Source organism: Fusarium musae, chromosome 4, assembly GCF_019915245.1.
Source record: "Fusarium musae strain F31 chromosome 4, whole genome shotgun sequence".
Classification (NCBI taxonomy): Eukaryota; Fungi; Ascomycota; class Sordariomycetes; order Hypocreales; family Nectriaceae; genus Fusarium; species Fusarium musae.
In genome coordinates, this window is record NC_058390.1 from 2,581,078 (window position 1) to 2,606,133 (window position 25,056).

The 25,056-nt window shown below is 51.1% G+C and overlaps 4 protein-coding genes across 4 annotated transcripts; 1 reads left to right on the top strand and 3 right to left on the bottom strand.

Moving 5' to 3' along the window:
* Positions 1–601: 601 nt before the first annotated feature.
* On the bottom strand, positions 602–12,936 carry J7337_005721 (uncharacterized protein; the record flags this gene model as incomplete). The annotated part of the gene is made up of 3 exons (XM_044823395.1): positions 602–12,693; positions 12,757–12,838; positions 12,910–12,936. The coding sequence occupies 3 exons, from the start codon at positions 12,934–12,936 to the stop codon at positions 602–604; spliced, it is 12,201 nt and encodes a 4,066-aa protein (XP_044681886.1).
* Positions 12,937–15,588: 2,652 nt separating this feature from the next.
* DBP5 (RNA helicase required for poly(A+) mRNA export) lies at positions 15,589–17,195 on the bottom strand (the record flags this gene model as incomplete). The annotated part of the gene is made up of 4 exons (XM_044823396.1): positions 15,589–16,086; positions 16,134–16,371; positions 16,423–16,908; positions 16,963–17,195. 4 exons carry the CDS (start codon positions 17,193–17,195, stop codon positions 15,589–15,591), a joined length of 1,455 nt encoding a protein of 484 aa, XP_044681887.1.
* A 754-nt stretch (positions 17,196–17,949) lies between these two features.
* J7337_005723 (uncharacterized protein) lies at positions 17,950–19,549 on the top strand (the record flags this gene model as incomplete). Its single annotated transcript, XM_044823397.1, has 4 exons — positions 17,950–18,544; positions 18,593–19,263; positions 19,317–19,400; positions 19,454–19,549. The coding sequence occupies 4 exons, from the start codon at positions 17,950–17,952 to the stop codon at positions 19,547–19,549; spliced, it is 1,446 nt and encodes a 481-aa protein (XP_044681888.1).
* A 708-nt stretch (positions 19,550–20,257) lies between these two features.
* On the bottom strand, positions 20,258–21,564 carry J7337_005724 (uncharacterized protein; the record flags this gene model as incomplete). The annotated part of the gene is made up of 3 exons (XM_044823398.1): positions 20,258–20,555; positions 20,610–21,450; positions 21,507–21,564. 3 exons carry the CDS (start codon positions 21,562–21,564, stop codon positions 20,258–20,260), a joined length of 1,197 nt encoding a protein of 398 aa, XP_044681889.1.
* Between the last annotated feature and the right edge of the window lie 3,492 nt (positions 21,565–25,056).

The window sequence follows — 25,056 nt, forward strand, 5'->3', positions numbered from 1 at the left end:
GTGAAAGGGCTAGCCAGACCCAGCGACAGGACCGGGCGCATCTTATATAGACCGGGAAGATTCTCTCTTTCGACAACCTTCGACAGAGAGTTTTCGAATCAAAAGCCCCTTTTGCAGAGCGTCTGAAGCACTCCGCCACTGATTCTATTCCTCAGTGTTGAAATCGGCATCGTGGTGCCCTCACTCAACTGGTGAGGCGTACAGTCGCACCACTCAAACATTTGTTAAACAAATACAATACCAATATTTCCGCCGCGTGCGTTGCCAATACAGCCACAGAATGGCCACAACAAGTCCACACGGCCGTGTTGCAGCCGAGGCCCCTTCAATTCCGTAAAGCCATTTGAAAAGAGGCAGCAGAAATAGCACTTCAATGACGAGCACATATCTTTTTCTCAAGTAAAACGAATCATAAACTGTCGTCAATCTATATGGCAATTATGGCGTGAGAAAACATGTCTGTCGTGCTTCCAGAGAAATCATATCGTCATGTCAACAAACTCAAAAGCCTCCCTTGTCGTCACATATATACGTAAAGCATATCATCGCACTACAAAAACTGAAATGAAGACAATCTGTCCCTTCCCTCGTCCTTGGCAGTTCAAGACTTGCTAAACAGCTTCTTGAACGCACCTTTGATGCCTGATGGCTTCTTATCTTCCTCCCTCATTTGCGCTCTACGTCGTTCTTCGTGGCGTGCTTTGCGTCGAGAGTCCTCCGTGTCCATCCGGACGTGTTTGACAGGTCGAGCCTCCTGTTCTCGGTCCCTGTCCCTATCTCTCGTCTTGCTCTTCTCCCTGTTTCTCTCCCGTTCCCTGTCCTTGTCTCGAGTTGGCTCAGGGGCAGGCTCCTCACGAGGGCGGCGCGAGGACCGAGGACGTGGCTCATCGGTGGAAGGGCGAGTGCGTCTATGACGTGTCGAGGGCCGTTTAGGTGAGTCCTCCAGCGGAGCCTCCCTCGTTCGTTCCCTGACAGGTTCGGCGATCACAGGCTCCTCACGTGGCGGTGTGGTACTGCCTAGGACACCCTCCGAGTTCTTGACGGCAAAGAACTTCTTTTCAGGCACGGGAGCGGGCGGGATAGGTTCCTCTCGAGGACGCTCCCTGGGCTCTTCATATCGAGGTCTCTCGGAATGGCTATGCCGACGCGAGCGGCGATGTCGTCGATCCGGCTCGGGCTCAGGCTGTGGCTGAAGCTGAGGCTCTGGTTCTGGTTCTTGTTCACGAACAGGCTCTTTACCCTTGCTCTCCTTTTCCTCTCGATATCCTGAGGGTCCACGCCCTTTGCTATCTTCCTCTCGCGCTCGCCGTTCTGCCCTTTCTGCTTTGCGTTTGTCGTGGGCAGCCTGTTCCTCAGGGGTTCGACGTTTGCGGCCAGAGCTTCCAGAACTATTGTCGGCAGAAAAGCCGCTGTCTCGTCGTGGTGTTCTGGGTGGGGTGCCAGGAGGGCCCGATTCGACCGTGTCGGATCGATGGCGTCGATAAGGATGAGTACCAGATGATCGTCGTCTGCGCTCTCGGCCCTCATCCTCCTGGGGTTGGGTACTTGAAGCTGGTTCTTCGGCCCTCCGAGATTCACGTGGCCGCGAGTCCTCGTCCCGGCGATAACCTCTGCTTCTTGGCTCTTCGGGACCGCGAGAGCTCCTGGGTCTGGCGTCAGCCTCACCACGTGAGTCGCGAGCTTGCGCTTCATCTTCTTCACGATGGCGTCGATATCGAGACTCGCCTTCGCGGTGAGACAGTCGGCGGTGGCGGCCCTCGTCTTCCTCTCGAGGTCGATGAGCTCGCCCCTCGTCGTCGCCACGATATCTGCGCTCCCTGTCCTCCTCACCACGACTTCCGCCGGAGCGATTCGAGTGATGAGAATGTCGGCGCCTACGATGTCTATCTCTGTCTCTGTCTCTATCGCTTCGCGACAAGTCAGATTCTCTGCTCCTATCGTCTGCAAACAAGTCAGCATTAGACTTGTGAAGTTCTTCGATCTCATCATCAAAGCTCCTCAAAGAAGGAGAAACAGCTGGAAAATTGTAATCATTGGGCTCTGCATCCATCTGACGTTCCAGGTTAGGAAATCCTTCGTTTCTCTGGTAAATGAAAGGCGAAGGGCTGCCGGGAGGACTGAGGGCCTCTGCAGTAGCATATATGACCACTGCAGCAGCCAGCGTATCCTCAGCACGCCGAATTGACGTCTTTCGTGTACGCCTCAAGGTACGGGCTCGCTGTAGATCAATCATATCTGCATCTGGAATCACGATGCTAGGACTCGGCGATCTCTGGGCATCAGCCTCAACAACAGAGCCAGCTGAGGGGGCAGCTCGATATGCAGCATTTCGGAGCCCCTCTTCAATTGTGACTGTGGGATGCCTCAGATCGTGCCTCACATGGCCCGTGGACGACTCGCCCTCGGCCTGGAAAGAACGAGATCCGGGGGCCTTTTCACTCCGCACCGCCATCGTTGAAGGATCACCGTGCAACTCCAAGGATTGGTGCGCTAGCGGCGGGCGAACTGGCACCTTGGCCGGTTCGCTTTCAGCACGAGGAGGCTGAGGCCGCTGAACAGGCTTGGTGTCTACTGGGCGGCTCGCGGCAGGGATGAAGATGGGATCCTTAGTGTAGACTTCTGTCACGGGACGAACCCTAAGCGATCTTCGTGGCCGCTGCTGTTGTGTCAGGAATGTCCGAGGCGGCTCCGCGCGAGACAGACGCGCCGATCGTGAAGTAGAGCTAGACCTCTTTGGACTCTCTGGTATAGTAACAACTGCTTTGCCTTTATCACGCGAAGGGATATCAACAACCTTGACAGCCATTTGTTCGGGTCGGACGAGTTCGAGAGGCTTCACCTCGGCGGCTTGCACGGGCTTTGGCTCAGAACCTTGAGTATCATCCGTATCAGGAGTCTTGACTTCGTGCAACATGTGGTCAGACAAGCCTTGATTGGGGCCCTCGGCTGATGGCAAATGTTGGTCCCGAAGGCCAGCGAATATGCTATGGTCATGATTTCGCTCTTCGTCTTGACTTCTCTCGCTCAAAGCCCTGAATTCATCTTTAACTCCCGTCCTTGCCCCTGATGAAGTTGCATAACTGAGAGCCGGCCGCCCCTGAAACTCATTACCGTGCACTGGTCGACCGCCTTCGGGCTTATTGTCAGGCCATTCAGGGGTTTCAGGAGTGGTGCTTAGAATCCCGATAGTTCCGGCCTCATGAGGCGGCATTCTAGCATTTTTGTCCTGACTTGTTTCTGCTTCGAACGCTAGCTGTTCCACTGCCTCAGGCTGGTGCGGTGCAGAGATTCTGTCGATACCAATGGGGGAAAGTTCTCTCGAGGCAGGTAGGTCACCGTCACTCTCATCATCAGTGGCAGCTGTCGCAGTCACCTTTTGATTTACTTCGTCATCTGTGGAACTGGTGACAGATCTACTTTCGATTTGAAGTCGATCGTCAGAAGCGGCTGGCAGCTCGACATCCAACACTTTTCCCAAGAATTCGTGCTTATCCTGTAGCTCACTATTTGGGGCTGTATCAGGAGGCTCTAACGTGTTCTCCGAGTCGAGATAGTCGTGGTTTGGCTGGACAGCAGATACAACAGCAGTAGATATTCCGCCGTGTTTCGGTTCATCACCAGTAGCAAAATGGGAATCGTCTTTTCTGGGTACTGTCTGCGGTAAGGACGGTGGTTCAGTTTTGGCTTCGCTCTCTGCCCCATCTGTCTCAGATTCGCTGTCGGCATCAGAGTGTTCAGGCGGTCTATGCGGGAGTGCGGTGCTATCGAGCTGCTCCTCATCGGTAGACCCAGGTGAAGAGGACCTAGTGAGATTGACAGATGATTTGGCTTCAGACGATGCCTCTCTCTGGGCAGTAATAGCTAGCTCTGGAATGGCGGTCTCAGATTCCGGGGGTGGAAGACCATGACGTGGAGAGTTGTGCTGACCAGAAGAAACCACTCTTCTTTGAATATCTGTAGCCATCGACAGTGATGAAGTAGAACCAAAAAGGTCCGGCTCCTCAGCATGGTCTATTGCGCGATCTGGTTTGGGTTTGGGCTGCTCATCAATGACTGCAAGGTTTGGATCTGTATGCTCAAGCGACTCGGATGGTTCCTCATCATTAAAAGGCGAGCCACGTCGAGCACCAGTGGTTTGCAACACGGAGCTTGGTTCTAGTTCTGGCGAGTTGGCTTTATGGACGATATGAGTTTGGTCTACATCAGACTCGTCGCCATCATCATTCGTGTCCACGCCCTCGTCATTATCACCAAGAGCAAGCGCATGGGCTCCCATATGTAGGTCCTCTATGGGATCATCTTGGGCTCTCAGGCTCGGTGAGTCGTGCTCTGGTTCGGAATCATTTTCGTCAGAATCAGAGATACCCTCCCTGATGGGATTGGATGAAACCAAGACTGGTGGGATTGGCTGCCTTTCAATGGCAGACTCGTTCAGTTCCCGAACAGATTCAGCCGGCAAACTAATACCAGTTGCTGACTGGGGTTCCGATTTAAGGCTGGCTTCAGAATCATCACCCTCTGACTCATCCTCGGAACCGGAGTCATCAAGATCACTCATCTCTTTGGCAGCATCTTCCAATTTGATAGATTCCGAGTGCAAAGTAGCAGCCGGCTCATCTAGCCTGAGAGAAACCGGCTCTGCCTGAGCTTGTCGATCATGGTGGCCCTCTAGCGAGATTGCCTGGTCGATTGATTTGGGCCTGGAAGCAACACTCCGTTGGTCGACGCTACTGACTTCATCATCTGAATCTTCGTCTGAAGCTATGGCTTTCTGAGAAACATTAACAGGTTGAACGTCCGTTGAAGCAGATGGCCGATCTCCAGGTCCAGACTTGAAACCAATAACTTCATCTGGTGAACTGGCGCGTGAGATAGAATCAGAATCTACAAGCTCTCCAATGGTTGTTTCTTCCGTCAGGCCGCGTTTGCTGGGCGGTGTGGCATCGCCCAAGATTATGGCATTCTCTTGAGCTTTAGTGGGCTTGGCTACCTCTGATGGCTCTAATTCTCGGAAGTGACTTGGAGTAGCAAGTTCTTGAATTTGGCCCTCCAAATTCGAAGCATCGTTGCCCACCGATTCAGCCTCTGAAATGTCTGGTTCTCCTTCCTCTTCTACTTCTGGCTCTGCACGCGGCATAGCCGTGTCTTGGGTCAAGTCTCGTGACGTTTGCAACACGTTGTCAAAGTCAGTTTCCAGAATTTTGGGCTCTTTAGAAGATGGTTCTGGCTTGAGTATTGGTTGTAGCAGCCCCGAAGATGATTTATCGGTTTCTGCTTCGACGCGGCAGGCAGGTTCATGAGCATCGAGAGGTTCATCGACGGCGGTGTGTGAGGGCACAGGAGTTTCTGAATCCTCATCAGAGATTACCGAAGCTGCCGGGGACGAAGGTGTGCTGCGAGCAACTATGGATGGCAGTTCTGGTTCCATTCTCCTGGATTTCTCATTTTCATCGTGAGTGTCCTGGGCTGGCTTTGAGCGTGGTTCTTCGACATGCGTCTCACTCTCAGTCCCAGGCTGCTGAGGCTGGGGCTCGGCAATCGAAATTGGGTCTTGGAGGCTGATATTTACAGGTCCTTCAGTAGCAAATCCCTGAACGGCGCTCTGTGATTGGCTTGCAAGGTCCTGTTCGTGTGGAGCATGTTGTGCGGAGATTTTAGTGCTGTCATGGGCTTCCGTGGCTGGGGGACTCGCGGCCAGACCGGTATCATCGGTAGCGTTCAGATCAATAGTCGTAGACAGAGCCGTCAGACCTGGCTGAGGCGCATGCCCCTGTCCTGAGATTGACTTCTCTTGGACATCATCTAGAATCTCGGCCTTCGGTTCTAGGGGTGCGGAGTTATCTTCCGCTGCTGCATTGCTCCTTTTTTCGCCCGAGCTAGGCTCTTGTGGCCCTGGCATTGTGGTTTCTGCAAGAGTTTGGTCATTGTGGTCGCCCGGTGCTGCAGCTACTGGTAGCTGGCTCGGGTGGTGAGTGGTTGTTTTGAGTGCTGTATTTTCCTCGCTGTGCGGAATCCCTTGATGGTGCTGGGTATCGTCTGAATCAAACTCCAAAACGCCATTGCCCCCTTCTTCATTCAACTCTGTGAAATCTCCCAAGTGTTGTGCAAAATCAATAGGGGTATCGTGTAATGAACCATGTTCCTCACCTTTTTTAGCCTGTCTCTTGTTACTTGGAATTGGCCCAAGGGTGTCTTTGCTTTCTTCGTCTTCCTTGGCCTTGGCCTCTACCTCGTCTGTGTCCTTGCCTGGCTGGCCGTCCTTCTTTTGTGCTTCGGCAGGAGGCTCATCAGTGGGCTCATTTGGTAATTTGGTCGTGACACCTTCGATTTCCGGGGTCACTTCTTCAGCAGGCCTGGCTTCCTCCTCTGGTGCAAGAGGCTCTTGTGTTTCCGGTTTCGTCTCGTCCTGAGAGACCTTGGAATCGTCAGCTGGCTTGCCATCACTTGGAACGTCATCCCCGGCTGCTGCAGATATTTGTTCTTGGGCCGATGTCTCCTCCGGTGCAGCTGCATCCTCTGGCTTGGGAGGCTCTTCGACAGTTCCACTGTCGGTAATCTGGTTGGTATCTTCCTGCGCATCTGCAGGTGTTGCCTGTTTGGGGTCGTCTTCAGCCACGGCTGCGGCTGCGGGATGTTCTTCTGCTGTTTTGCCATCTTGGTCAGGCTTTTCTTCAGAGGCTGTGGGGTCTTCAAGTTGCTTGTCCTCGACAGGTGTGGCCTCTTCCTCTGGTTTGCTGTCAGCGGTTTCAGAGCCTTTCTCTGGCTCGTCATGAGCTGCCGGTGCCTCCTCGGCCGGTTGATCTTCAGGTACTGCTTGCTCCTCGGCCGGCTTGATCTCACCCTCCGCCCTCGCTTCCGCCTCTGCCTTACTCTCCTGGGAAGAGGATTCTATAACTGGCTCGGTTTCTTGAGATTCATCAACGGCAATAGGCTCCTCCGCTGGCGTCTCCGTAGTGGGCTCTTCTTCCTTAGGTTCGTCACCAGTAGATACTTCCGCAGCCAACTTGGTATCGGAGGGGTCAGCTTTTTCTTCTGCCTTGTCGTCTGAAGTTCCGTTCTCGATCGCTTCCGAAGCTTCCACTGGTTTGTCGTCAGTTGTGAGGGTATCTACAGCTGACGTCTCTCCAGCAGGGTTGGTTTCCTCCTTGGTTCCATCTTCAGCCTCCGTAGCGCTTGCTCGTGTTTCCTCTTCAGAGGTTTGAGTAAATGTTTCCGTCGCTGATTCTGCAGGTCTATCATCAGGTGCTTCATTCAGTAGATCGGTTGCAGTATCTGAGGACTTGTCCTTTTCGTCAGGGCCAACAACAGCTTCAGATGCCTCCTCAGGATGTTGTCCCTCAACCGTTGCGTTGCTCTCCACTCCGGCCGGCTCAAGCGCCTCAGGCCCTGTCTCTGTTTCCGCTTCCTTCTTGTCAGAAGCTTCAGAGGCCTCCTCCGTTCCGTGGCCGTTTGCAAGTGCTCCTGCAGCTGGTGTTTCTTCGGAGGCCCTGTCTTCTCCTTCTAGTCGATTTGGCACAGTATCATCGGTTGTTCCTGTCTCACCATCTGTGATTTTGATCTCCTCGGGATCTTTCTCGGAGACACTGGTATCATCAGCTGCAGGTTGTGAAGGTTGTGGCGCATCCTGTTCTTTGTCGTTCGAAGCAGATTCATCTTGGTCTAGGTTGCCGACGGAGAGTGTTGATTCATTCTCTACCTTCTCGTTTGTACTTGATATCTCTTCAGTCGGCTCGGTCCTCTCTTCAGTAACGTGGTTCTCAGCTACTGGTGGCTCTTCCTTGGAGGTCGAGGTGTTGTCGACTGATGCCGTGTCGTCTTCTGCTGGGAGTGCTGGTTCTCGAGTCTCGGTGTCGTTTTCGTTGGGCGTACTTTCGCTGATGCCCTCTGCCTCTTTAGTAGCTTCGGTGTCACTTGATGATATCTCTTGTGTGACTTCGTTGACGTCTTCCTTTGGAGTAGCCTCTACCTCAAGGCTCTGAGTTTCGTCATTCTCAATGTTGACTGTAGCCTTCGCCTCATCAAAATTGGATACGCTAGGAGCGCTTGAATCCTTATGGTTTTCTTCGGGGTCTCCCTTGGCGTCGGTGTCGTTTGGCGTCTCTAATTCGGGATCTCTATCTGCAGCAGGCTCAGAAGTATCTCCCTCGTGGGGGTTCAGCTCTTCTGGCTTTTCTCCTAGAATTTCTACATTGACCTCAGGCACTTCAGTCGTTTCATCCGCTGTCTTTGGCGCCTTCTCAGCGACTATATCGGGCGATTCCTTTTCAACATCATCTGTTGGTTTCTCTGCTGGCAGTGGTTCAGTCGCATCACCAGTGGGAGTGTCCGATTCACCGGCTTCCTTGGTAGAGATGTCTAGAACAGGAGATTCATCCTCCGGTTCCGTGACTAGGGGTTCAATGGCTTCTCCTTCGGTCACCACTGGCTTATCCATCTCGACCGGCGCTGGTTCCTGCACAACAGGTTCGGCCACCAAGTCACTTTTCGCATCCTCAGGTGGCTGCGTTGTCACTTCGGGAAGATTAGCACTGTTTTCTGCTTCCTTAGACGCATCTTCAGGCTCGCTTTTTTCCGCCGAGCTGTCGCCTTTCGCCTCCGTAACTGCATCTTTAGGCTCAACGTCCTTTACTGCAGCATTCGTATCAGGACCGACAGTTGATGCAGGTTCTGCAGCCTCTCCTGGATCTTCTGTAGTAGCTTCGGGTTGTTCGTGCCCCTCTTCCCGTGGCTTCGATGACTCTTCCTGAGTCTCCCCAATCTCGCTATCCCTGGACTCAGCTGGGTCCCATTGCCTATCGGGGATATCATCACTGGAGCTTCCGCTTTCTGGTATCACTTCAGCTTGTTCCGTCGTGAGATCAGTAGCAGCAGGCTCACCGCTCTCAGGTTTGTCGGGGTTTTTGTCTTGAGAAGCTTCGGCTGGGGTGGTTTCGGTAATAGGGACGGTTTCAAGCTTCGATTCATCATCAATCAAATTGTTCTCGGTCTTTCCACCATTCCTGCTCTCTGTGTCCGAAGCATCGAGTTCTTTATTGCTTGGATCGTCTGCAGGTGCGTCTTTTGTGGGCTCAGCACCAAGTTCGACTTTTTGCGGCTCCTCCTTTGTAGAGGCATCTTCAGCATCCTGCGAGCTCATAGAGCCGGTTTCTACATCACTTCCTGTCTTCTCCGTCGTGTCGATAGCCTCCTCACTCTTTACTGTAGGCTCTGTTGTGGTTTCCGGGGTAGCGCCACTTGTGGTTGCAACGACAGTTGCCTCAGTCTTATTGGCCGTTTCCTCTCCAGAATCCGCCGGCTTCACAATCTCGGTTTCACCGCTGCCTTCTGTCTCGATAGTTTCATGATTTGCCTCTGGATCATCGGCAGGGATACGCTCAGCGGGTAGCGAGTCTTCTGGAGAGGCTTCAGGTTCAGTCTCGGTCTCGGGAGCAACTTCGTGAGATTCGGTGGGAGATTCAACTTCAGCTTTGCTGACAGTTTCGGGCTCAGTAACAACGTCGAACCCAGGCTCTGCAGACGACTCAGGCTTTACATCCTCCTCAGTCGCAGCCTCATTCAAAGATCCGACTTCTGCTTCGACGGATTCATCTTTGGCAGCAGCAGACTCAACATCAGGCTCGGGTTCAGGCTGGGGTGTTGCGACGCCACTTTTCCCGCCCTTCTTCTTCTTGTTTGCGGTCGTGGCAGTTGTGTCTTCAATAGCGGTGGCATCTTCTGTCGGATTTGTTGCCTCGGAGGCCCCTTCTTTGGATATTTCCTCCTTGGGCGGTTCATCCTGAGTGATTTCTGCTTCAAGCCCAAGTGCTTCAGATGGCTTGGCATCAGTCGCCTGGTCCTCCTCACGAGGCTTGTCTTCTGGTACTGAAGTTTCCTTGTCATTCGGCGAGGCAAATTCCGTCTCAGGGGACGATTCATTACCGCCAGGGGATTCCTCCGTATCGACAGGAATAGCTGGATCTTCCGTTTCAACAGGCTTATCATCGACACCAATAGCTGTTGTTGCATCTGTGCCTTCCTTATCGCCAGGTGCTGTTTCCTCTGACTTGACAGGCTCCTTGTTATCTCCAGCGTCCTCCGGCGATAGTGTTTTCTCGGGAATAGATTCGCCCTTCTCGTCCGCAACAGCCTCGCTCCCCCTTTCGGTTACTGGATCTTCAGCTGGGGTTTCTTCCGCTACAGCATCGACTCCTGCATCTACAGGACTTGTGTCTCCTAGATAGTCTTCTGATTCGGCGGTCGGTTTGGTTGCAGCGGCTGCAGTTTCATCTCCAGCAGAAGCTTCGGATTCCAAAGCTGCTACGGGAGTGGTACCTTCATTCCCGTCTGTGGCGTTATGGTCGCTAGAATCGCTTATTGCCCCAGAAGTCTCAGCTGCTTCTGCAGTCTTACTACCCTCGTCAGCGTTGGCAGCTTCAGGGGCAGCCTCTTCCGTGGGCAGCGCAGGAGTAGAGTCTGGGTTTGGTCTCTCCTCTTCGGCTGAAGCTTCCCCTGTGCGCTTCAGCTCAGAATCTGAGGGCGGAAGAGGAAGTGAAGACGATATCTCGTGTGCAGGCTGAGGCTCAACCTCAGGTTGTAAGGCTTGGTCTTCTGCTGGAATTTCGCTAGTTGGCTTTGCTTCAGGCTTTGAGTCTCCTTCAGTTGTGGGTTCTTTAGCAGGTGCCAGATCTTCGGAAGAGGAGGATGTGTCTTCTGCAGGTCCAGGTTCTATTTCGGATTCCGCAACTTTTTCTTCTGCCGGGCTCTCATCTGTGTGCTTTGAGTTCTGCTCAGGATTCGCTTCTTCAACTTGGATCTCTTCCGTGAGCTTTGGTTCTTCGGCTAAACCTTCGACTACAGGATTTGCTTCTTCCTCTGCAGACTTGACTTCGTCTATAGCCTTCACCTCTTCTGTTGAAGTTTCCTCTTTAGGCTTTAGATCTTCCACATAAGCTTGGTCCGCAGGCTTGGCTTCTTCTGTTGAGATTTCCTCTGTCGTTTTTGGGTCTTCCACTGGGGCACCATCGGTGGGCTTTGCTTCCTCCGTTGAGGTAGCTTCTTCTGTAGACTTGACTTTTTCTGTTGAGGTTTCTTCTGTTGGTTGTGGATCTTCCACCGAAGCTTCGTCTGGAGGCTTTACTTCCTCTGCGGGGGAAGCCTCTTCTGCAGACTTCGCTTCTGCTGTCGAGGTTTCTTCTATTGGCGTTGGCTCACTGACTTGTGTTTCTTCTGTAGGGTTCGAATCCTCCGCAGAAGCTTCACCTTTAGGCTTCACTTCTTCTGCTGGAGCAACCTCTCCTGCAGTCTTCGCATCCTCGGAAGGCTCAGGCTCCTCTCCAGACTTCGCTCCTTGAACCATCGTCACCTCTTCTAGGGAGGAAGGGGTCTCATCAGCAATGTTGGGATCAACTCCAAGTTCAGCGTCCTTGTTCTTCTCGGCCGGATCAACTGTCCTACTTCTCTTCCCTTCTTCTTCGTCCCCTATGGCTTTTGGTGAGTCAGGCGTATCGTCCTTGGCATTGTTCGCATCTTTCGAGGAATGTGAGTGCTTGGACTTGTGATGATGAGATTTTTCGGCTTTCGCAGCTGCCTTCTTCTTCTCCTCTCTCTCCTTCTTTTCTTTCTCCTTCTTCTTCTTCTTCTGACTCTTGTTCAGAGGCTTTGTTTCGGTAGCAGCTGTAGGCTTGTCATCACCATCGCCATCCTTCTCTGGCGCCCCGGATTTTTCTGGCTCAACTGAGGTTTGGTCCTTAGCTGGAGACTCTTCACCGGGAGGAGCCTCCTCTGTTCCAGGTACTCCCTCTGTGGAGGGCGTTTCCTCAGTCACCAGAAACTCTTTCTTGGAGTGATCCGTTACAGGAGAGTCTTCTGTAGCCTGCTCCGCTAGTGTGGGCTCTTCGGGAGCTTCCTTTGGCGCAGGTTCATCTTCTTTGATTAATGCTTCGCCTGCCATTGGAGCATCATCCTTTGGTGTCTCAATCGAAAGGTCTTTTGACTCGGGGATATCGACTGCGGACTTCTCACCCGAGATGCCTTCTTCGCTTGCCGGTTCATCATTTGATATATCGTCGGCGGGGCCTTCTGGTTGGGGCGCCTCTCCCTCTTCTTTGAGTGCGCCTTCTTGAGCAGGGGCTTCTTCTTTGACGGGTGTCTCTTCAGCCTCAGCAGCTGATGTTTCATTGGAAGGGGGAACCTCTTCAGGGGATGTTTGTTCCCTGGGTGACTCCTCCTTCTTCTCCTCCTCCTTCTTTGACGCCATATCTTCTGCTGTTGTCTCTGTCTCGACAACTTCTTCTTCTTCCGCAGTTGGTGAGTCTTCGTTATTGGCCGTGTCCTGTGTTCCAGTCAATCCAGGTGCTTCAGTCTCCTCCTTTGCTTCCTCCTCTACCTTCCCCGCCTCCTTGCTCTCCTCGGCAGTTGGAGGTGGGGGAGCCGGCACAGGAGGAGGAACTGGAAGAGACTTTGACTCCTTTTCCTTCTTCTTGCTCTTCTTGCTCTTCTTCTTCTTGCTGGACGTTGCGGCTGCTGGGGATTCATCATCTGCTGGCGCTGGAGCTGCTGGAGGGTCTGGTGCTGGAGGTGGCACAAAGGCAGCTTCTGCAACTGCAGCGGCCTTCTCTTCTTGCCTTTTCAACTTCTTCCTGTCTTTCTTTGAAAGTGGCTGTGATGGTGTAGGTGCTGTAGGCACTCTCATTAGTGATTGTTGTGTGTATCCGCCTGTAGGTGATTTAGTACAGAAGGGTCAAGGAAAGGAAACGAATGGCAATAAGCCCAGCTCACTTTCATATTCATCCTTTCCAGGATCATCCTCCGCATCTGAAAATTCGGGTCTGGAGAATTGGACATTTGAGAAATCGGAGAACTGTACATGCCCCCAATCAATTTGTGTCCTACTACCAGGGTAATAGTTGTAGCCGTAGCTGTAACTCATACTTTCTCTACCTTGTCCGCACCTGACATTACGAAAAGATCTCAATGAGAAAAATCCGGGGAGCAACTCTATTATCTTGCTTCTTGCAGCACGCCAGTCAGGCGATCGGGTAGCTGCAGTAATGCCACCAAGTATTAGATTTCTCGAGGCCCTGAAGTTGTTAAGCCTCCTACCTACCTTAGTACCTAGGAAGTATGGGTCGGGGGGGTATCATGCGGCGCACTGCAGGGCGCGACAGCTCAGCAACAGAAAAAAAACAAGTATGGCAGATAACGTCTATTGGATGGCACCAGAAAACAGAAGGGTTGTGAGCTCAGTAACTTTGATTTGCGAAATGCAAGCCTCGGATCATAACGGGCGAACGGGTGGGAGGTCCGGAGAGGTCATTCACGAGAGGTAACTATTCTTGAGGCGAACGATGGATGGGTCCATTTCCCTCAGGACAGGACTGCTGGAGAAAAAAGCATGCAGGCCTGACAAAGCCCAGTTTGATTGCCCAGTCCCCTGCTTGCGATGGGCCACAGGCACCCAAAATCCCAAGGATTACAGCGAGTGCTGCATCGTGCCCATGCGCAATTGGCCCATGCAGAGCCAGCGCTGGCTGGCGCCACGTCGCTGGGGCGGTTGGGTAGGTAGGTTGGGTTCCATGGGCGTACGGACGTAGGTAGGTACTATATGAGTAACTAAGGCGAGCCTAACGGGGCGGGCCATCAGAGCACTCGACGAGGTTGAACAGAGCAATGATGCATTGATTTGACCTACCTACCTGGCCAAGTGTCGATGAGGCCTGTCGCGGCCCAATCATAAGGTGCTGCACCAAGGCTCGGATAGCAGAATCAGTACGGACCTGCATGGACGGGCCGCTGCCAGCATGACAATCAAACAACCTTGAGCCAAGCGGCACGAGTGACAGACAATCATGATGCGATGCGTGCCAGGCAGGTAAGATAGCAATCGGCCAATAACTAACTAGCAGGCCAGCTTTGTGCAACACTGCTCAACTTGCCTGGTAGCATGGCGGATATCAGAGCCTTCAAAGCCCGTTGTCGTCCCCAGCCAACTGCAAATACGGATACATCTGGACCGGCTTCAATATCGAAGGTTATCCGGACCCGCCATCCCCACGCCAAAGGCCGCTCCTAGCAGGCGGATCCCGGTACGGGCCTCCTCTCCAAGACCTCTCGGAAGGAGGACAACATCTCAAAACCTTGGATGACTCGGCAGGTCGATCGATGGTGGATGGCTGCAACTGAGCGGTTTAGTTGCTTCAGATGTGCAACGTGGCTCGCTTCTGAAGCTGCTTCTGGCAGACCCATTATGCATCTCGATATCGGAAGCCCTCGGGCCTCAGATGTAGGCCATTTCCGCTCGGTGGGGGGAATTCATGTCAATCATTGTCAATACTCAGCATTTCCAGAAACGACCTGGTTACAACGCATATCTCTCAATGGGATGGCGCCCAACTCATCTCACACCTTTTTCTGACTGGCTCCTCAGCTTCAGGCTGCTCGAGCCTGATAGCATCATGACATCCACCCCCTCCGCCATTATACCGTTGTGATCGTTGAGCAACGTTGCCGTCGATGTTGTGGGCGTCGCGTGAGCTGGACTTGAGGTGTACGGAGTAGAGACAACAACATTATCAATTTGTCCACGCCCTTATTACTTGTTGTCTCAAATAGAGAGGTCCACTTCGCAACACGGAACTCTTGTTCTTGCGTCCCGTCCGTATTGATCAATCAACGCTGCGCCTCTGATTTCGTTTACAGCCTCCACAACTTCCGTCACAAGTAGCCAGCCAGCCAGTTTTGCTTTGTAACACAAACAAGATCCGTTCCTGGCGGTAGCGTCATGGGCGTTTTGGGGAGTAAGGAGGGCGGTGAGTAAGGCTGGCGTAAATGGAGAGGCTGGATCGTGAAAACTCTTGGCTGCTAGGCCGCCAAGAATTAATAGTAAGTGAAAGTTGGGGAGAAATATATATAGCTAACATGTGAACGAGACTGGGTCCCTTTCACGGCAGAACTTCACCATCTTAGTTTTAATTAGTATTAACATATATTTCGTGAGAAACAAGACCTACAATGGCTCTACTCCATCTCCATTGTACTTAATACTGTTTCTTTCAAACCTACGTCAGTATCTAGTACTCAAGTAGCGAGATGCGACACTGCCTGAACAGGCCAAACTCGCCTCGTGAGACACGTTGTGTGTGTGTGTGTGTGAGAGAGAGAGAGAGAGAACGAGAGCGACAGAGAAAAATCATCATAGTGTTGCACCATTGGACATGGTGGACAAGTATCGACGACTGTGCAAGGAACACCCAGTGGACAGTGATTTGATGACAGCCTTTTTCTTGTATTGGTATCTCCATCTCGCATAAGACAGACATAGGGTAGTTAGCTTTTCCACCTAATTGCATTCTCAATATCCCACAGCCCATCTTAACTCTGTCGCATTTCGAAAAGGTCAGAAACCGCTGGCTGGCGACAGCGATAGGCCGCTCCATAGCACCTCCCGCTGAATCAAATCAATGTACTGTGGCTACTATAGCCTCAAAACCTCATGCGGTCGTAGACCATCCCATTCTGGTTCATGCCGCCATAGGCCATACCGTTAAAGCGTGGTCCGTTATTCCCGAAACCATTCTGGAATCCAGGATGAACTCCGTACGCGGGCAAGTTCTAGGCACCCTCGGTAGCCTTAGGCTCAGTCGCACTAGGGGCATACGAAGCTTGGGCTCTGTTCTTCTTGATGACTTCCTTCACTCGTTCCTCCGCCTCATCCCAATCCTCGGTATCGAGCTTGACCAAGTCAATACCATACTGCTCGGCAATCTTGCTCAAGGCATCGAAACTTTTCTTATCGTAAACGAAGCTGATGCTGACCCCGACACGGCCAAATCGACCGGTTCGGCCGATACGGTGCAGATAAGTCTCGGCATCTGGTTCAGTGTCGCCTCTTCCCTTCATGGGAATGTCATAGTTGATAACCATGGATACACTGGAAACATCGATACCACGAGCCAAAACGTTGGTGGTAATGAGAACCTTGTTCTCGCCCTGGCGGAATTTGGACAAAAGATCATCTCGCTCGAATCCATCAAATGCGGCATGGAGTGCAGAGACCTTGTGACCATCTGCTACCATCCGCCTCTGAATCTCATTGGCGCTTTCTCGTGTCTGTGGAGAGTTAGACTAGAGATCCAACGATACCCAGTACTACTTACCTTTACGAAGATGACTGACTGGCCGATGGTCATCAACCCATAAAGCTTACAGAGAATATCGTACTTGGTGTTGTCATCTGGGCAGTCGATGAACATTTGAGAAATGCCCTTGACTGTGAGCTCACTACGCTGCAACTTAAGACTATGAGCGTTAGGCGCGAACTTGCTGGCATATTTCATGACATTCTCGGGGAAGGTGGCCGAAAAAAGAAGGACCTGAATGTCCTTGGGGAGCATGCTATCAAGTTTCAGCGTTTTGTCGGTAAACTCCAACTCGGTGGGGACTTACTTCTTGACCCTAAGGCACTGGTCCCCGAGTCCTTGCTGATCCAGCATATTGTCGGCCTCGTCAAGGACAAGGACGCGGAGCTGAGAGACATCCAACTGTCTGCGTCGAATGATATCCATCACTGTACCTGGAGTACCGACAATAACACTAGCTCTGACGGGTTCTCCGCGAGGGAGGGCGCCAGGGATCGCAGCAGCAACCTTCTTATTCTCGATAAAGCGACCTATGGCGTTGATAACTCCTTCAATTTGTCGCGCCAGTTCTCGGCTAGGTGCAAGAGCAAGAGCTTGGGGCTGGTCAGGTTTGCTGAAGTCAACTCGCGACAATATCGCGGTCACAAAGGCAGCGGTTTTGCCAGTGCCAGACTGAGACTGCGCCAACATGTTTCGCGGCGGATCGCTAAGCATCAGCGGAAGAGATCTGCCTTGCACTTTGGAGGGCTTCAGAAAGTTAAGGCTGAGGAGACCCTTCAGAATATCCTCACGGCTGAAATAGAAATGTCAGTTATGTTTCTCCCAGAATGAGATGATCGCCACCTACAGGCCGAGATCCTGCCAGGTGGTGGCAGAGTGGAAGGGGGTAGCTTCATTGTTCTGTAGCTCGCTAAGGGAGACCTCGACATCCCATTCAGGCTCATGGAGACCAGAGCCCCCGAGGTCCTCGATGTTGCCGTCGGCTTGGCCAAGTTCGCCAGTAGAGGCGGGAGCACTTTCGGCTGGAGGCTCCGTGGCAGCCTCATCGGGCTTTGTAATTCGGCTCGCAAGATCAGCCATGGCGGATGTATTGTTATGCTGTGAAAATCGTTTCGGCGATCGCAAGGTGGAAGGAGAGAGAAGTCGATACGGTGGGGGGCAGGCGGTGGTAAAGTTCTCGAGGCCCTGCAGCAGGCGCTAGATAACAAACTGCCCGGCAAGATCACGACGTTCCTTTAACCTGCACGAGCCAGCGCCGAAAGGCTTTGAAAATATATGGAAATGAAAATTTTGAGGTATGGGTTAGCCTAAGTCAAGAGAAATACTCAAGCAGGTAGGTAGGTGGATAAGGTAGGCATAAACAAAAGCTCATGCCAGTTACCGCGAGGTGATGAGAGGTGAATAGACTGGGAAGCTTCCTTCTCCAAAGTTTTGGCGGGGTCCAAGTTCTTGGAGGGGTACATGCAGAGCAGAGCAGGGCAGGTGAGGTGCCTTGGGTGCCTAGGAAGGTACCTAAGTACCTACCGATTGGGTGGAGTCCATTCAAGCTTCCATCAATGCTCACCTCTAGGTTACCTTAGGTACCAGTAGTACCTAGAAACATTGGATCCTGTAACTTGTAATGTGGGCGACAACCGCTAATTACCCGGCGCATTTGCTCTCACACCAACTGTGGATCTAATCCAGACTCATACAGTTATATAAATCAAGATAACTTCGGCATAAAGCTCGAGACTCAACTTACGCAACCATCTCATGGACTAGGAAATATCAAGACTCAGCTCATGAAGCTTTCATAGCTCCATACATCATACAATAGTCCTGAATAACAACAATGGCAGCTCCACCGCCGCCACCTCAAGGAGGGCTATCTCTCTACGAGAACCTGCTGGATCCCAATGATACGCCTTCAACCTCAGCGACAATATCTTCAGCCCCTGTTCTGTACAGCCAAACAGAAGACACATCTGCAGACATTACCGTCAAGAAGCCCATTGATCCCGCCCTTCGCTTTCAACCTATACGTCGTCCACAGGTGAAGCAAGCCAAGCCAAAGCCAGCATTCCCCAAGCCAGCTGTATCTAAGCAGGCTGTGAATCCTGCTCCTCTCGCTCCTGTGCAACCGAAGACTACTCTTGCAGACTGGGCTGCAACTGAGGAAGATGAGTGGATGTATGGTATGGGTGAAAAGCGTCAGCGTGGCGGTCGCAAGAAGAAGAAAAAGAGACAACAAGAGGAATTTGAGACGAACTGGGACGATATTTACGACCCTACACGGCCAACTAATGTTGAAGAGTACCTGCATAGTGATGAGAAAGTCCAAGAGGTCAGAGATTGGAAAGCCTTGCTTTATAGGCACCGGCGTGAACGCGACGAAAGCGACCTCTCAGACGAGGACGAGGATGAACAAACCCGGCATGTTCCTTCAAGTGAGTTCACTACGAACAACCTCTTAGTTAAATTCTTACCTGTATCAGATCAGTTTGCTCCACCTTCGTCATATGCTTTCGTACCACCACCGCCTCAATCACCCCCAGCAGGACCAACTCCAGGCGATGTTAGTGGGGACGATGCATTTGCTCGCCGTGTAGCTACATCTCAAGGGGAAGCTCCTCCGCCTGCTGCACAAGCATCACCCTCTCAGCCTTCCAATTCCGCGACCATATCACGCGCTCCCGTAAGATATTCAAAGCCACATGACGACGAAGACGGAACAGAGGATAATGTCGATGACGATGCGTATTCTCCGCCGCCAGCTCTTGGGTCCAGTCTTCCGGAACAACCTGGTGATGATGCTCAGGCTCGGTCAAGCCGTCCAGGCCAGTTTGGTTTTGCCCATCGATTGATGAGCAAATATGGATGGACAAAGGGCAGTGGCCTTGGTGCTGATGAGTCAGGAATTGTCAACCCTTTGCGTGTTCAAGTTGAGAAGCGGCGGAAGAAAGCCGACGCAGATGGCGGAGGATGGGCCGAGCCAGGTGGTAAGGGTAAGATCGTTGGTGGGAAGCGCAAAGAGGAAAACACAGGCAAGTTTGGTGCTATGAGTGATGTCATAGTACTGCGCAATATGCTTGAGAACATGCCGAATCTTGAGGAGGAGATTGCAGGAGGTTTGGGACAAGAGATTGGAGAAGAGTGTGGAGAAAAGGTTTGTGAAAGTTATGTCCTTCTTTAGGCATGGTATAATTAACAAAGATACAGTACGGGCGCGTGGAGAGACTATACATTGACCAGGAAAGTCGCAGAGTGTTTATCAAGTTCACAAATCAAGTTTCAGCCCTTCGGGTAAATATCCTGTTTCATCTTTCACAACAGCAAACAGCTGACAACCCATATAGGCAGTCAACGAACTAGATGGTCGTGTATTCAATGGTAATACAATAGTCCCCGAATTCTTCGATACAGAAAAGTTTGAGCAGGGTAAGTATCACTAAAAAAGGGTGCTTCTTACGACAGGTCAAGGCTAGACCGTGTGACAGAAGCAAAGATTAAGGGGCAGAAACAATCATTATACTGAAGTATTATCAATATGGAGATATACCCGTCATAGGTTTGAAGGAAGCGACTTTACCCAACCAGAGTTGGCATTCAGCATGAAACAATATTCCAGTAAATATACTCGTGTAGCCCACCCCTTCTCAGGCGTTGGTGTTGTCTTGAGTGTCATATTCCTTAGGAGGGACAAAGTTAGAAGATGCATAGATGGAAAGCACATTTCACTCATAATTTAACCAGGTTAACCCCCAAATGTCAAGAGCCGTTGGCAACTAGGTGGATAGAGAAGGATTTATATTCATCATGGACCTGCAACTTGGCAATGCTTGATATTAGTTGCAGACCGAAAAGATTCATGATGGTCAAAATCAAGAAGCGCTTATCACGGACTAAACACCTTGATATGATGAGTTAAGAGAAATGTCAATTGACAAGGCTCGGCAAACATGATCTCAAGAATAAAGTCCAAATACAATCGATTATTAAGCTCTAACAGGTTATCCTTTACACGCAGTTACCCCACCCCATGAAAAGCATTTTGTGCCCCATGATGACCAAGCACAATATGTCGTAGAGAAAAGTCAGGAAACATGATGACGGCGATAATGACGCCTTTAAGAGAAATCCAGCAATCTTCATCTCCGTGCTTAAAAGAGCTGGGCAACGGCAGCAACACCGGCAAGAGCAAGAACAGCCATGTTGACGCTGACAATGCCAGCAGCATCCTCCTTGTCGTCACTGTTGTTGCTCTCGGAAGAGCCGTCGCTCTCCTCACCACCGTCCTTGCCCTCGTTGGCCTCCTTGTTGTTAGATGTGCACTTCTCCTCACCATCGATCTTCTTGTCCTTCTTGAGGTTGTCGAAGTAGTCACAGAACTCCTTGATATCGGTGGTCGAGGAAACAACGACACTGCCACTAACTTGGTCAAGCTTGGGAAGTTCCACCCTGGGATCACTCATTAGACTTGGAATTGCTGTATGCTAGAGGGGTTTTACTCACTTCTCGAAGCTGCCTCGGAGGGCAACACCACCGGTGACCTTCTCAAGCTTGGGGAAATCATCAATAGCCTCAAGCTTGGTGTTGTTCTGGATGGTGAAACCGCCGCCAATCTCCTCCAGAGCGGGGAAGGAAACGTTGGTGAGCTTGTTCATGTCGACAAGAGACAGTGTCTCCGTGATCGTGGTCAGGTTGGGGGCGGAGAAAGACTTGAGCTCGGGGTTGGCGTTCAGCTTCAAGCTCTTGGTCACCTCCTGGAGAGCAGGAACCTTGAAGGACTTGGCGCTAGAAATTTGGATCTCGGCAGCAGTCTCGAGTTTGTTCATGGTAATTTCCATAACGTCGTTGCCATTGTCGAAGATCAGGAGCTGGGTGGTAACGTTAACGAGATCGGAGTTGAAAGCGTTCATCTTTCGGTTGTTGTCAATTTGGAAACTCTCGACACTGGCGACGCTGAGACCGCTAAGATCACTGATGAAAGTGTCGGTGATTCGAATGCTCTTGATCTTAGTAACGCCTTCGGTACCGAAGTTCAGCTCGCCGAGTCGGGGAAGCTTGATGAAGCTAAGCTCGCCCAGGCTCTGGAGTGAAGAGAATTCGAGGTTGTTGAGGGCCTCGAGGTTGTTGAGCTCGAACGTTCCAGTGATGGAATTGATAGTGGTGCTGGAGAGAGAGATAAGGTCTCCAGCGTTCTTGGCCTGGAAGTTACCCTTGATCTGCTTGGGGCCGTTGATGACAACGGCACCAGAAACAGACTTGTCAATGATGACATCGGCGTCAACAACATCACAGCTGATGACTTGTGTAGGTTCGGTGATCTTGATGTCCTTGGTACAAGTGGCAGCTAGACAAGATTGATGTCAGTAGGATATCCAAGATTGTGCATCTGATTTTACCCACCAGAGACGGCAGAGACACCGAGGGCCGCAATGGCCGAGAGGACCTTGACGGAATGCATTATGATCTGAATAAACAAGCAATTAGATAACGTTGACTATACACGGGTGCGTGAAGAAGACTGCGGGCTGATCTGTGACGGTGGTTCATATGAATGCCGGTCCAAAGTAGAGCCGCCTCGAAAGAAGCAATGCTGATGATGAATGGTGTCAAAGCGAGCAACTGCAATACAATGTCGTGTAGATGTCGGTGCTCGATAGCAAGGCCCCTTTTTGGCAGGAAAAGGGGATGTTCAATGGCAACCAACCTGGAAGGAATGCGTGAGGTGGAGGGGAGGAGGAGGAGATGCGTCCAGCCAAACCGTAGGTAGGCAGAAATGACCAAATCGCAAAGTGAATGGAGAAGCAAGAGCGTACAGAAAGATTATCTCGAGGCAGGTGAAGAAGAAAGAAAGAAAGAAAGAAAACAAGACGGCAAGAAAGACGGGACGGAACGGTTGAAACCAATCAAGGAGCACAAGCCAAGTAAATGCGCGTCTCGGCAAGCATCTCTCTCACAATGGATCGAGCCCAGTCGACCGAGCGATGAACGTTCGTACGTACGTACCTAATTTGTAAGGGGAAAGGATCCTGTGATTTTGTTGGATGGTGTTGATTCTTGAAATCCTTGGGAGTTTCTCGGCGAACGACTGATATATCACGGAACTGTAAGAATATTCCTAGAACTAGACAAAGTCTGGCAGAGTATAGCCTGACGAAAAACGAGTGGCGTGAAGAGAAAAACTGGACGAGAATATTACCGACGAGGAGAGGAAAGAAGAGGTTCGAAGGAGCGAGAGAAAAAGAGAGGAGGAGACGGGAGGGAGGAGATGAAAGATGGTCGACCGAGATGAGTGCACGGTGGGAATTCGGCGCCGCCTGCATTGGGCATGTGGCATGGGGCTCCAGGGGAGCTACCAGGGTGGGTTCCGAGTTGGATGGCAAAACCTAACTTGATGGACAAAGGCAGGGCACCGACAGGTCAATCACCAGCTTCGGGGCCCATTCTCCCAGGGGCACTCAGACACTGAAGACCAAAAAGGAACCAGTACCGGCCCAAGGCGATGCCAGGGCGAGCTGGACTCTAGACTCCAGTATGGACTGGACGGGTGCGACGGATCCATTGACCAGGTGTGAGAAATGGCTAATACCTAGGGATAAACGGCATAGGTACTAATCTCCTGCTAATGGTTCAGAGATATGGGCCCACTGACTTGGTTACGCCTCATCCGTTACTGTATGTATCATATCAGACTACTATCAGTGCACTGCTCAACACGACGTGAATTAGTATTGACACCGACCAGTGACCACCACGGAACTATCAAGACGCTAGCTAATCCATTGAAAGGTTTTTTTTTTGTTTTCAATCTGTCCTAGTTGAGGCAATGTAGGTTCTTTTTCTGCCTGTATTCTCGAGCCAAGACCTCATGCGCTCGCATTGATACCAACCTCCGGCTTCACAAAAAGCCCAATGGCCGCGTAAGCAGAGCTAGATGCAACAATCATGACAGCACTATCTGCCCTCCAGTCTGCTTGGCCAGCAACCAAAACAATCAACATCCCCCAAAGAGGAAATTAGTGGATACATACCTTCTTCTGCCTCTTTGACTTTAACTGCGTTGCATGCATTAGCGGGCTCTACCAGGCACCGCGGCTCATAGCCACTCCAAGCGCATTACTGAATACCTATAGTAGGTATATCCAGCTTTGAATGGATTTCTTCACTTATCCTTCTAGGTAGTCTTCTTTCATAGTAGACAATCATTCTCGAGGAGGCATATTTGCGCATGATTCTCTTTTTAGACTCACTCTGGTATATGTACATAAAGCAGATTGTCCTTGTTATTCCCTGACAATCTCAACACCAAAATTAGCTACAATCTCAAGCTTTGTGCCTCTAATTCCATCGCATCGCATGCAGGCGAGATTTGCACCCCATTCAGCTACGGACGCTGCTCAGAGCATCCACTTTTCGCATCTACTAGCAGGGGCCCTAAACTCCCATGTCTTTCAACCCGTTGATAGTAAAATACCTACCAATCGATCGACTCCATAGTGTCCTTACCCAGCAAGGGCACCCCCTTAGCAAGTATTCGCTAACAGACGGAGACATTGCACCGCCTTCCTTGTCAAACTCATCTTGTTCCATTTGTCTTCATTTACATATGATTTCACGATCCAGCTGGGCCTGGATTCTCCATCTTCAATTCCTTTCTTCTGCTGAGACGTCATCATTTCCACGAGACAAATCACCTATGATGCCAGTCGGAGGCAAAGGTTACACAGCCGATCTGTCAAGGGCGAGAAATGCTGTATGCCTGGCATAAGGGTAGGACAGAGTCCAGTTACAGATATGACAATCATTCAACCGAGCGAACACGAGCCTATCTTAATGACATGAGTATTAAAGCGAACTCGTTGATCGATATCAGACCCAAGTGATTGAAGAATCATTCATCAGAGTCACCGGGCATAAACACCACTCAAGGTCTGAAATCTTATTGCTACTGACATTACGATACGACTTTTCTCGGCATCGAAACTTCCGGAGGTTCCGGGGATAACAAAGCCGAATACTTCGTCTCCCTTTACGGATATTGCTATCATCATTCCACTTCGCGCACTCACTTCCCTTTCCTTTATCATCTCTTCAGTATTCGGAGTCTCGGACAACTAATATGGAACGCGGCCGTCACTGTCGCCGGGGTCCATGTGCCTCTTTTTCTTTTTTCTTTTTGTCTTTTTTCTTTTTGTCTTTCCCCTTTAACATCAGTCTCAAGTGATGTGGTAGTCCTGTGTTTGATCCCAGCCTGCCCAGCCCTTCTTTATCTCAGTGGATTGTCACTCATACAAATGTGCTGGGGGCTGGGGCACATGCCGCGGATAGATCCAAGGTTACGATCTTGAAATGGACTTTTCTTTTTCTCGCACCGTCCTTTAACCGAAATTCGCCCCTGATTTGTTTTTATGCCATGTCACAGTGGCCATGGGTTTGGTTATCTTTCAGTTTCACGGACTCCAGGTATCCATTGAAGATGATCTTGATTAAAATCATCATCCAGGTAGTCAAAACAACACACCAGAGCATATTGGGCATGTCTATCTTCTCTGTATCTCCGACAATGGCTTTTCAGGGTTCATGAGCCTCGTCGAAAACCCCAACCTCGAAGATCTTTCCGAACCATGGGAGGGGAGGAAAAAACTGTTATCAGCTGAGGGTACACGGCTATGAATGGCACTACATACCCACGTGTGGACACTAATTTAGATCAGATATGCCCAGATTTCCTCCCGTTGGCCACTCGGTTGAATCTTTCGCTGTCCAAAGAGGCCACGACGGACGCATTCCATCGAAGCATGTACATATATGTACCTAAATCGAAGTTATCCGTCGCCCCTTGACGCGTTACACTCTCCACACTCAGACAGCCAAGCCTGCAGCTTGTGTGGGATCGGCTCCGTCACTAACCAAGCATCTTCCTACTTCCCGCTTCAATATCTGCCCAGACCTT